The sequence below is a fragment of the Belonocnema kinseyi genome, chromosome 5 (genome assembly GCF_010883055.1).
Source record: "Belonocnema kinseyi isolate 2016_QV_RU_SX_M_011 chromosome 5, B_treatae_v1, whole genome shotgun sequence".
Taxonomy (NCBI): domain Eukaryota; kingdom Metazoa; phylum Arthropoda; class Insecta; order Hymenoptera; family Cynipidae; genus Belonocnema; species Belonocnema kinseyi.
This window is the reverse complement of record NC_046661.1, coordinates 14,695,284-14,709,248: the sequence shown is the minus strand read 5'-3', so window position 1 is coordinate 14,709,248 and position 13,965 is coordinate 14,695,284. Positions and strand designations below refer to the sequence as shown.

Genomic DNA, 13,965 nt, shown 5'->3' with positions numbered 1-13,965 from the left:
TAATATTTTTGGGTTAAAAATTAACCTAATTTCTTGTCTTTTTGTTGTACTTGGTAAATGCTACTTTATTGATAACTCTATCATTCAACTACAATTTGTCTTCACAAGAGAAATACCCTAATTTATTCATTTTAAATAAGCCCACGTTCAACAACACATGCGCAGTAAGAAGGATCATTGCGACGGCGAATATACCGGCCTGTCCACATCAGTGGCTGATCAACACTGGCGTCAGAACGCGGATATCTCTGGCATACGTATTTGTGATTCTTATGTATTTTTTGTTGACATATAATTTTACATAACCTAAAAATACTTAAGAATCACTGCAGCGCATGCCAGAGATATCCGCGTTCTGATACCACTGCTGACCAATTAAAAAAAGACATCCGAAGAGCGGGAATCCCTTGTTGGTTTGAATTACGTAATTTAGGATGACGTCATGGAAACGCATACAACTTTTTTTTTAATTCTAAACGCAAAGGTGAGTTATAAAGGCCTGAATAATAATCTTATTCAAGTTTAGAATATATTTTCTGAGTCATGTTTTATTCTTTGTTCGATTAGCGCCCTTCCAATTTCACGACATAAAATGAGATGTCTAAAATTTCAGGTTAGTGCATCTGACAGGTCTTCAATAAACAAATTAATGGAAAATGTCTGACAAAATATATTCAAGACTTGCAAAATATTACTATTAAGAACTTTATAACTTACTTACTTTTACGTTTACAATTTTTTATCCAAAAAGCTGTCTACACTCCTATGTCAAGAGCTATGCTAACCTTCCTGGCATTTTTACCTATTCTAGCATGACCGCGACTTGATGATAAAGAACACACTGTTCCGCAAAATATTTAAGTTGTTTTCTTATTGTATTATATTTATTTTTAGTTAGAAAATTATACTATTTCAAGGAAAGGTGAGATTTTTCTACGTCGTACGTAAAAAAACTCAGCTAATAGACAGCGACATTTTTAACTGCACAATTCGGGGCCATCTTAACCGATTCCAATTGAAATGCATATTTTCAGCAATATGATTGAGTGAGTACCCACGCACTGCACCTCTCCGCTGCGCTATTGGTATTTTGAGGCAAAAGTCGCAACTGTCTCTCGCACATTGAGCTGAGAAACAACGTATAGCCAGCAGTTCTAAAAGTAGTGTGTATTTAGTCCGTATTATTATGCACAGTTGAAAACGTTACTTACAGGGGGCGCATCGATACATGAATGGGACAGCGAATGAACGTCTCTTGACAAAAATAACCTGGTGACTCGCGGTAGAGGTTGGAGCCCCTCTAGCCTTGAAATTATCGATCATGTATGTTTCACGACTGTAAGAATAGGTGGAAGTTCACTTTATATATAAAATACGGCAGTTTTGCATTCTCCCCGACTGCTTTTTCATTTTTGGACCAAAAAACAAACTTTGAACAACTCCAAAGGACATAACTGAACATTCTTTAAATTCACCCAAGCAAGCAATTACAAACTGATCAAAACTATTTGCATTATAAAACTGAATACCTTTGAAGAATAGTGCGACGAAACTTCAGACATGTAATTCAGCAAAAGAAACTTATTTTCTAAATAAATTTAAGAGTTAGTATTACATTCAAGCGATTGGCATCTGAGTAACAAGACTCGCTAAGAGTGTGGTCACTCAATTGAATATTCCAAGTACATTCAATTCTGTAGACAATATATGGATATTCCTTTATTACAGCATTGATGATATCCTGATCAGCAAGGCTTGTCTCGGAAATAGTTTCCAGCACTCGTTTCGCTATTGTTACCCACAAGTGTGCAAAATTCCTTTCTCGTAGACGCTTCAAATTCATAACCACAATCCCAGTATTAAATCCTTTATCCAACGCAGGCCAAGAACGTTGTTCATATGGAAGCGTCTTTAAATACCATTGGCTCTGGTTTTCGACTAAACCAAGGAGCTGATCCTCGTTGAAGTAATTGAACGACTGCCATAGAAGCACCACATCGTTGAGAAAAGTCACGTCCGTATCAATAACTAAGATTTTTGGCACTTGACAAATATCGGGGAGGATCAGCTTCAGAAGACCATATACGCCGGAGTAGTGTTTATTCGGAATCCATGAGACTCGTGGAATCCAATCCTCGGCTTTATAGTATGAGACGTTCACTGCGGTTTTAAAAATATTTATAAAGTTTCTTTTTATTGCATGTATAACGCGTATATTTGAATTTCCACGGAAATGTTTCATTTTCCCTACAACAGCAAAATAATTCTAAAAGAAAACTTGAAGCCATAATTTTTGAGCATGCGTGCAGTTTGCACCAGATATTTAAATTAATATTAGTCTAGGCATCGGGTACTTTTACACCGTATTAAGTAGGTAATGCGCGTTTTTTTGTTGCTAAAGCAGTTTATTAAGGGGTTCTAAATAAAATTCTGAGTTTTCTAGAAATGAACCCTGTGTGTCCCGGAGATATTTTTGAAAAAAGTTCCAAAAATCGTGATTGCATATACTGACCCATCCCATTGCATTTTAGAGCAAAATGTTCAACATCAAAATTAAACTAGAGAAAATTCTAAAAAAATTTGGGCAAAAAAACCTTCTATCTTCAATGAGTGCCCAGCCATACTCCTTCTAAGAAACCAGATATTTGCGAAAACGAGGCGGAGAAATCTATTTCTGAAGTTTGTACCTGCACTTTGGAACCTGTTACATTTATGACAAAAATTAAAAAAGTTAAATCGAAGTAGACACAATTTCAAATACTTCTGAAAAATGCAATGATATAGCCACAATAGTTCCTTAATTATAGCCTCACAAAGTTGACCGCTTTTGACCTATTTTCAGGGCAAATTACTCGTGTTCATTTTTTTCAAAATACTTCACTTCTCCGTGAAGCTACATAAGTAGCACCAAAGAAAAAGTTGCCGGGCAGGACATTCTGCGTAAGCCCACAAAAATAATAATCTTCTAGTCTTCCTAGATCGAGAGTTATGATTCTTTAAAAAACCTAATTTTTCTGCTATTTTGAGGTATTTATAGTCGTAAAAGTTTATTCAAAACTGCTCATTTCGTACATATCTTACAGAAAAACGTCAAGAAAATAAATTATAGAGGACTAAATTCTGCGTAAAATTAAATAAAATTTTTTTAGCTCATATAGGTCACAAGTTATGGCTATGAAACTTTGACCCTTTCAATTAGGAAGGCTCTGTATGTACTGGAAAATATACTGCAACCATATTTGAGAATTTTGATGTCATTCATGCATTTGTAGTTCATTACAAGTTTACTTTTCCTACTTTTTTGTTGAAAAAACTGAATTGAAAAACTGATTTTACATTGTTTATTTATTATTTATTAAAAATGCTATTAAAGGGATCAGTTTTATAACGTATTATATTATGTTGAGAACGCCAAAAATTGAAATATTATTTTGTGAAATGAACTCTGTTAAACACCACCCTGAAGATATAGTATTAGGCGTTTTTGTTTTAAAGTGGTATCTCCAATAAACCAGTTAATTGTTGTTTTTTTTTTCAATTAATTTCGACAGCAAATACTTTGGAAGTGATTTTCACAAAGTAAGTTAAACGTCCCAATAATCTTGCTGCCAATTTTCTTGCTTTTCATTTAATTTGCATAAATGCCATTTCTATCGCCTATTATAAAATGCTAAAAATAAGTGAATTTTATCATTAAATGTTTCTTTTATGAAACATGCTTAATAATATATTTAATTATAACCAAATTTGATGATAACTGGGACCGTCACGATTACTAGGATTTTCAACATTAAATACATTAAATATGGCAACAAATGATAGAGAGAAGCGTATTGTTTCAACAATTTTTGAACGATTGATTGTTTTTCAACAAAAAAAGCCAAAACATTGTATTTTATTCATTTGACGCAGAATTTAGTCCTCTATAATTTGTTCTTTTAAAGTTTTTTTGTTAGGGTATGTAAGAAACGAGCAGTTTTTAAAAAAGTTTTTTCAGTATACGAAATGTGTTCAAAAAGTAAGGTCACGATCATATGTATACAGTTTTGACTATATAGCTGGTGTTGTTTTTCTGGCAGAGGCGTAAAAGGTCAGAAGGGTTTGGTGTGCTCGGCGATTTTCTTCTTTCGAAAAAACTGGAGCAAAGAGTTTGCATTAAATTTTGTGTGAAAAATAAAATCCAGTGCTCTAAAACTCTTGAAATGTTGACAGCATACGGTGAGTCTACTCTGAGTAAGAAAAATGTGTATAAGTGGTACAAGCTGTTTCAAGAAGGCCGAGAGGATGTCGAAGACGAACCTCGCCCTGGACGTCCCAGCACGTCAACAACAGATGAAGACGTTCAAGCAGTGGAAGAAATGATGTTAAAAAATCACTTTTCGGACTTTTTGGGCATGAGACGTGTGTCAGCGAAATTTGTTCCAAAACTGCTTAATTTTGATCAAAAGATCTATCGCATGACCATCGCCCAGAAGATGTTGAATGAAGTCAATAATGATCCTAATTTTCTCAAAAGGGTTATAACTGGGGATGAATCGTGGGTATATGGTTATGACGTCGAAACTAAAGCCCAATCGTCTCAGTGAAAGTATCCTGAGTCTCCAAGACCGAAAAAAACACGTCAAGTTCGGTCAAATGTGAAGGTTTTGCTCACTGTCTTCTTTGATTACCGTGGCGTAGTGCATCAGGAATTCTTGCCACAATGTCGTACGGTCAATAAGGAGTATTACCATCAAGTTATGCGCCGTTTGTGAGAGGCGATACGCAAAAAACGTCCGGAACTTTGGAAAAACAATTCGTGGCTTTTGCATCACGATAATGCACCTGCTCATTCATCGTTGCTTGTGAAAGATTTTCTGATCAAAAACAGCACTACAGTCATGCCTCAGCCTCCATATTCACCGGATTTGGCCCTCCAGTGACTTGTTTCTTTTCCCAAAACTGAAGAGACACATGAAAAGACATCGATTTTCAACGATTGAGGAGATAAAAACTGCATCGCTGAAAGAACTCAAGGCAATGTCACAAAATGATTATCAGAAGTGCTTCTATGATTGGAAAAAGCGTTGGCACATGTGTATTATATCTGAGGGGATTACTTTGAAGGGGACAACATAAATATTGAGGAATAAATTAATATTTTTTGAGAAAACCATAAAGTTACCTTATTTTTTGAACACACCTCGTAAATAGCTCGAAATAGCAAAAAAATACGTTTTTTAAATAGGCATAAATCTTGATCTATGAAGACTAGAAAAATTTTTTTTTAGAGTTACGCAGAATTTTTTGCCCTGCAATTTTTGCTCGCACACCACTCACATAGCTTTACTGAGAAGTGAAGCATTTAGAACAAACTGAACACGAGTAATTTTCCCTAAAAAATAGGTCAAAATCGGTCAAATTTGTAAAATTAACAGGTTCCAAAGTACCACGATTTTTGGAACTTGTTTCAAAAACTTCTGTCGGAAGCACGTGTGTCGTTCTAGAAAACTTGGAATTTTATTCAGGACCCCTTAATAAACCTTTTTAGCAAAAAAACGCGTATTACCTACCTAATAACGTAAAAATACCTTTTTTGTATGATACGCCTGGATTATATGCCCAGAAGTGTAATTTAATGAATAGTATTTTATGAATGGATCATCAGGAAGGCTAAGCTAACCTGTTACTATCGTGGAAAGTTCCTAAGTGATCAAATTTTAGCACAGGAATTGTTATTTATATGTCAGTTTCTTAATGGATAATGGGATAAACGCCGTAGTTTACTATGGAGCCTCATTTGTATCGGTTACCTGCCAGACTAGTAACATGGTAGTAGCACCCAACATTAATTAGAACTCTGTACGTAAAAAAGTCGAACCGGATTCTTTATGTAGAACTCGCAACATTCATCGGGTACGTAACGAAATTTAAATCACAGCGCTTGGGTAAGATAGAACTTTTACAATTTAAAATATTCGACGCACTTCGTTTAAACAACGATCAGCTACGATTGTAATCATCACAAAACGGAGCAGTTCCACGTATGAAATGCTCACATTGAAGTATCAAACGGCGCTAATGCGGGCAAAGCGAAACCCGATCTATTCAATGTTTTCATAGGCGGAATCTCTGCGTCTAAATAGCAGTGAGTCGATATAGGTATACTCGCTATGATTCGCTCGGTTCGACTCTGCTGGTTCGAATGACGACGAACAGCGAGAATCAAACGATTCTGTAACTTAGGAGCTTCGCGTGAGCAGTGCGTTGAGTTGAGGTGCCGGACAATACGTATTAGGAAAAATTAAACAATAATTATTTAAATATCAAATCTCGTGTGATCTCAAATTTAAACGGTGAGCATAAATAGATTAAGTAACAAACATCGTTCATATAATAAAGTGCGAGAGTTAAGGATGATGAACGGTCAAAGTTACGATAATGCTGTATTGTTCGCAATTCAAAATGCAAGCCGATTGTATGTCCTGAAATTGATTGGTTTTACTTTTTAATTGTCATATTGTTATAAAAATCATTTTGCGGTAAAAAGTACACACACGTGCGTCTAAATTTTTGAAAGTGAAAATCATTAATTTTTAAAAATAACAATTTTTTAGAGCTTGCACATTTGATCCGCTGAAGTCATTTTTATCGCAAAATGTTAATACATGGCAAATCTCCATTTAATTGTATTGAATTTTTGTAGAAACGTGTTATAAACGTTCCTAAAACCAAAATTATTATGAAAAAAATCAATTTAATTAATTTTTACTAAAAGTTTTTTTTTGTTTGAAAAAAATCGACTTTTTGTAAACATTATTTTTTTCTGCAACATTATTAGTTACAAATGATGAGTCGACGAACCGGGTGCGCCTGCTCGTGCACCAGGTCGTTGCAAACTTCTTCTACGATAACTCTTAGAAATTTCAATTTGGGCAACCGGTTCATCGATTCACTATTGATAGTTATTTTGAGTGTTGGAAAAACTTGAATTTTGAAAAAGTTTTAATAAATGGCGTATTAAAGGATCTGGTACACGATCAGGTGCACCCGGGTCCTCGACTCACTATTTGTAATTGTCTTGGTTGTGGACAAAATTTAAATTTCCAAAAAGTTCTCGTAGATGATCTTTAAAATGACCTGATGCACAATCCGGCGCACCTGAGTCGTCGCCTCAGCATTGGTAGTCATTTTGATTATGAACAAAATTTAAAATTGAAAAAAGTTCTCGTAGATGACCTTCTAAATGACCTGGTGAGCGATCCAGCGCACCCGGGTCGTCGACTCACCATTTTTAATTGTTTTGGCTATTGACAAAATTTTAGTTTCAAAAAATTTATCGTATATGACGTTTGAAAGGACCTGATGCACGATGAGGCGCGCACGGGTCGTTGACTCACCATTGAGAGTTATTTTGAGAGTTCGAAAAATTGGAATTTTGAAAAAGTTCTTGTAGAATACGTATTAAGTTATCTGGTGCACGATCCTGCGCAGCCGGGTCGTCATCTCACCATTTGTAGTTGTTTTGGTTATGGACAAAATTTAAATTTAAAAAAATTCTCGTAAATGGCCTTCTAAATGACCTGCTACGCGATCCTGCGCATCCGGCTCGTCAAATCACTATTTGTAACTAATAATGTTACCAAAAAAAAAATAATGTTTACAAAAAGTCGATTTCAAAAAAAAAAAAAACTTTTAGTAAAATTGATGAAATTTATTTTTTTGTGTTGATAATTTTGGTTTAAGAAACGTTTAGAACACGTTTTTACGATGAGTCGATAAATTAAATGGAAATTTTCCATGTAGTAGGATTTTGCTATAAAAATGACTCCAGCCGATCAAATGTGCAAGCTCAAAATTATTATTTTTAAAAATTAATGAATTTTACTTTCAAACATTTAGCACATATTTGTATATTTTACCGCAAAACGGATTTTATAACAATATAACAATTAAAAAGTAAAACCAATCAATTTTGTTTATGCTGGAAGTATATAATTATTGTAATGAATGTTTGAAACTGATCACGTACTGATACTGGTACGCGATATGTTGCGTAGTTGTAGGACATACGAAGTTAGATTAACAATCGGCTTGCATTTTGAATTGCGAAAAATATAAATCTAACTTCATTCGATCAGCTGACATTTCTAGATTGATCCGATAGTGTCCTATATCTGCAACTATCTCAATACAGCATTATCGTAAATTTGACCGTTCATCATCCTTTACTCTTGAACTTTATTGTAAGAACGATGTTTGTTACTTTAATTATTTACGTGCACCGATTAAATTTAAGAGCACGCGAGATTTGATATTTAAGTAATTACCGTGTAATTCGTCCCTAAACATATTGTCCGGCGCCTCAACTCAGCCCCCTGCTCATGCGAAGCTCCTACGTTACAAATTCATTCGATTCTCGCTGTTCGACGCACTGCTTTTTAAACGCCGAGATTTCGCGTATGAAAACATTGAACGGGTCGGGTTTCGCCTTACCCGAATGAGGAGCCGTTTGATACTTCAATCTGAGCATTTCATACGTGGAACAGCTACGTTTTCGCATGATTAGAAGCGCAGCTGATCGTTGTTTAAACGAAGTGCGTCAAGTATTTCGAGTTGTAAAAGTTATATCTTACCCAAACGCTGTGATTGAAATTTCGTTACGTACCCGGTAGTAAAGTTGAACAGTGTGTGCTCGATGCTTTAGAACAGCTGATATTCAACTTGTGAATGTTGAGAGTTCTACATGAAGAACTGCTCCATGTCAGTACTTACGTAATCGATGTAGATCGATATTGCTATAGCGTCGGTTCTATACTCAAACCGATAAAATTACAAATTAAATGAAGAGATCCAGTTTGACTTTTTTTCCTACAGAGTTCTAATGTATGCGAAGCGTATTAGTACAAAGGTATTATTGAACTAAACATGCAAAATTCGCCTGACATGCAGTTAATGTCGATAGAAATACAACAGCGCCGAGTAAAATTTACTAAAAGTTCTTCTACTGAACCATGCATACTCCTCCAGTCATATTCTACGAAATAGTAATCAATCCTCGAAACTGCCATTTTACCGATCCGCCTTCCCATATAGCGCTTTACTTTTGACCAATGCGATTCGAATCCTTGCATGTGAATAGTGTCAGCCGGATTAAAAATTTTTTGAATGATTTACGATAGAGTGTGTGTAGTAAATGCGGTCTACACTACAATACCCTTTTTAAGAGTCCGTTATATGAGTACCCGGTAAAACATTGTCTTTGATGATATCGCGTAATGTATTCGCATCCCGATTGCTAACTACTCTAAAAAAACACACATTTTAGATTCCATGCCAATTCTATTTTTTTTTTTCTGAAAGCGCTTTGATCTATTTTAAGTGTTTTTCCTACTCCTCCACATTATTCTTTATTATCCGATAACCACATTCTGACTAACATCATGATATCTTATATTATACACCGGACCATGTCTTTGGAAAGGTGCGCCTTCCGAGCAATTACGTTCGATGGATAACGTAGTAACTAGGAAATTACTAGTTGAAAAATTCTGAATACCTTGATTTTCACATTAAAAAACAGTAATTTTGAACCAAATAAATTAAGTTTTAACTAATATTAGGAGAATTTTTTTAATTTTTCAGAATTTTAACTAATTTTAGAAAAAACAAATCGTTTCCACAGATATTCAGATGTTTTGAAAAGATTAGAAAATAATTCAAGTTTTGAGAATTTGGAAATATTTTAAAAGAATAAAAAACTTCCTTAAGAAAAAAAGATAAAGTCGTGACCATAGATCGCTCGTGCATGAACTTGCAATATTTTTGTGCCAAAAAACTTTTAAAAATTCTACAGTGAATATTGAAACTGACCTGAGCATCCGCAGGAAAAGGTGTAATTTTGGGATAATAATCGAAACCCCAGATCGCGGGGCGTGTGGAAGGTGATCCTGGTGCATGGCGTTGCATAACCTTTCAGCAAGGGAAAATAGCTTCATACTTATTATTTTGTGGGTGTTTGTTAAGTTTTAGTGATCTTACGCAAATACCATAGTCAAAGGATCTCCCTTAAGTTACTAAGTGAACAATATGATTATCATGAAACAACAATAGGTTGAATTGACACGGTAAATTATAACAAAGGAAAATTGGAAGTGGGATCTTAGCTAGAAACATCGACCTACTCATAGCTTCAATACAGCGTCATGAACATAGAAATACACATACATGCGATTGAAGCAGGATGGCGAACAATCAAAACAAACACTGACGCAAACCCATTGGGTAAGATAAGGTGAAGTGTAGAGGATGTCGCCTGAGTTACCGCCAGGATTGCGCTGAAAAGCTAAGAAAACTTCCTGATGGGAAAATCGCGAAATGTTGAGGCTCCACATCTGGATCGCCTGTGCCATATGACCGAGACAATACGGATTCTCAAGTTTGATCATAGGCTACCTTCACAATCTCTAATGAATCCGTGGATGCGGGGGACCGAAATCCATTGGACGACGATGTGACGGCTGTATTAATAATGATATTCAAGGACGATGTTATTAAATCGATGAGCCAAAAAATGGATAAAAGCATGAGACAAATGAACTCCGGAATCCTGCAGATAAAAAACTCAGTCGATAAGGTGACTAGTGAGGTTTCTGAGGCGCGTAGAAAAGTAGACGTTATCATTGAAAATATTCACATGCTCACTTCAAGGCTTGACAACGCAGAAGCCAAAGTTAAAAACATCGAAGACAACCAAGCGCAGAAAGAAGCACACATCGAAACCTTGACAGGTGCGTTGAACCATATTGATTACCTAGAATCAAAATCATTAGAGCTAGAGAACAGTAGTTCCGAAACACCAATCGCGGTATAAAAAATTATAGCCGAAAGAGTGGAGCGCGAAAAAAGAAAAAAGAATTTAATCATTTTCAATCTTTAAGAAAACTTAGGAGACGAAAACAACCCTGATGACACTCTTGATCAAAGGGGTGAATTAGAATTTTTTAATTTGCATCCGCAGGCGTATCCTCGGATGACATTTTAAAAATGTTTCGACATGGTAAATTCTCACAGGCATTATTAAAGCCGCCTCCAATCAAAAACATACTGCAGCCCAGCAAATCTGTCAATCCAGTGTTCAGCGCAATAGCAACTCTCGGCTTGTTAGTTCGGGAGTTGACAGGCTGTTATGACGCCTGTTTTTGTATGCATTTGTATTGAATAATTGATAAAAACGTGCGAGAAACGATTACAACAATGAAATAGCCAATTTAAAAATGCATACGATAAAAATCTTCTTTTTTTAATTACGTGATTTATTATGCTGAGAAATTTTTACGTTAAACTTTTGAAATTCCTAATGACAAATTAAATGAGGACTCAGTTTCTTATCAATCACGATATCGCGCCGCTATAAAGAATATAACATAGCGTCACTCGTCCAAATTGGGACATTTGAATCACCCAAACTGGGTCAGAGGAAAAATTCATTTGACCAAATAGGTTCATCGGTACAGCATGAAATATTCTTTATTATACAGTAAAAATTGTTTGTTTATACCGACAAGCAGGCAAAGTATTGTAACTTTTATCGATTCATAAGATTTAAAATACTTTTACGAGCGAAATATGTCAAACACATTCTTACATTGGCCCAAATTGGGACATTTACCTTACTGCGGTTTTCTCACTCACATCGGAATCTGAACACCTACCTACCGTAGTATTCAGTACCAGTAAAAAGAAACATAGAATTAAAAAGTAAATTTTTGTGAAGATACCGGAATAACCATTCGAAATTTCTAAAAGAACAAACAATCATACTCGTAAAAGTACTGAAATTAAACATTAAATCAGATTATAAGACGTATAAGGTCTCGAGATCGGGCGTAATTTGAATACATTCCATAATAACCGCCTATCAGAATCTTGTCGCCTAAAAACTGAGAAAGCAAAGAAAGGTGCTTCAAACTATAAAAGCAAATATGATCTCGGGTGTCGATGGCATACCTAGTTTTCTTATTAAGCACTGTACAGGTGTTCTAGCCAAACCTTTACAAAAAGTTTATAGCCTAGCACTAAAAACAGTGAATTACCCTCGAAGTGAAAATCACCGAAAGTTTTACCAGTGTTTAACCCATTAATGACTGAATAACAACAAATTTTACAGCAAGTTTGAAGTCCTAGATTTTGATGAAGCCGTTGTACATTTTTCTTGTGACAAATTTTTACATATGTATTAAGGGTCACTCAACATGATCCAATCATTTAAAAAAGTAAAGAACGACTTATTTTGATGGTTTTCTTGGCAAATTTAAGTAAAAAAAATGCATTATTTCAGTGCCTTTTTTGGGAAAAGATCGATTCTGCGCGCAAAAATTGCTCTATTATGTTCAGAATAGCACGAAACGTGTTATTGGGACTTATACTAGCAACATATGAGGTACTTAGAGCAAGAGTCGAACAATTATCATTGTTCAGGAAAAGAACGATCGAAAAATAATTGGAGCAAGAAAAAGACAAGTTTCAGTTCCGCTGTAAAGACGAACAGATTGCATTTGGAGGAAAAGAATTTTGGGCTTTTTTTGGGCTCCCAGAAAATACCAACTTCGATTTTTGGGCTCCAACCCTTACAGTAAAAAATTAACCCCATTGAAACACGCAGATATGAAATTGTCAAAAAATAACATTTATTACATTTTAGAGCTTGAATAAAGTCTCTTATTTTTGCGCTCCTTGAAAATACACGCTACGATTTTTGGGCTTCAACCCTTAACGTCAAAAATCAACCCCTCTCTACTAGGTAAATACAACTTTGTCTGCAAATAAATTTTTCTAGAATTTTTCAATGGAAATACAGTCTCTGATTTTTCGGCTCCTCGAAAATACACGCTACGATTTTTGGGCTTCAACCCTTAAGTCAAAAATCAACCCACGTTGATACTACTTTGTCAAGAAATCAATTTTTCTAGAATTTTTTAATGGAAATAGATTCTCTGATTTTTGGGCTCCTCAAAAATACACGATACGATTTTTATCTTCCACCCAAAACGTCAAAAATCAACCCCTCTCTTCCACGTAAATACAACTTTGTCTGCAAATAAATTTTTCTAGAATTTTTCAATGGAAATACAGTCTGCAAATAAATTTTTGTATGATTTTTTAATGGAAATAGAGTCTCTGATTTTTGGACTCCTCGAAAATACAAGATATGAGTTTTGGGCTTCAACCCTTAACGTCAAAAATCAACCCCTCTCTTCCACGCAAATACAACTTTGTCTGCAAATAAATTTTTCTAGAATTTTTCAATGGAAATACAGTCTCTGATTTTTGGGCTCCTCGAAAATACCCGATACGATTTTTGGGCTTCAACCCTTAACATCAAAAATCAATCCCTCTCTACCACGTAAATAAAACTTTGTCTGCAAATAGAGGACCCCGCACTAAATGTATGGGAAAATAGCTTTCGGTGGATTTAGCTGAAACTTTGTAATTTTTAAGGTTATAAGTGCCGGATGAAATATCCGTAAAAAAATCCCCAAAAAATGGACAGTTTTAGCTCTATGCGTCGCTAAGCGCTCAAGATCAGTGAATAAAACGAATTACAACAGATTTTGATATAAAAGCGATGTCAACATAGAAATGACGGTTCAGATCGTGGTCTGTTATATTTTCGCATACACCGTTGACTCATATAGCGCGCTTCTCAAAACGATCAAACGCTAAGTGCCCAAGATTTTAACTTGACTAATTCAACACTTCCTTAAAGGCAGAAATGGTACCCGAAGTAACATTAGCAACTAGTGCGCACATACCGATAATAACATTCTACCCTTCGCAAGAGGGTTAAACGCTAAGCGCTCAAAATCAGCGAATAGAACCAAGCCTAGTAACTTTAGCGACAAAAGCGATGTCACTATAAGAATCACGCATCAGAAAGTAGTCAGTAATATGTTTAGCCAAACCAATGAGTTATATTGCGCGCTT

The 13,965-nt window shown here is 35.3% G+C and overlaps 1 protein-coding gene across 1 annotated transcript in view; it reads right to left on the bottom strand.

The window, feature by feature from the left end:
- LOC117173543 (LARGE xylosyl- and glucuronyltransferase 2-like) overlaps positions 1-13,965 on the bottom strand; it is a 418,028-nt gene that overhangs the window by 292,955 nt on the left and 111,108 nt on the right. The window contains exon 6 of the mRNA XM_033362182.1: positions 1,616-2,160. Within this exon, the coding sequence (XP_033218073.1) occupies positions 1,616-2,160 (545 nt within the window). The remainder of the gene's footprint in view (positions 1-1,615; positions 2,161-13,965) is intronic.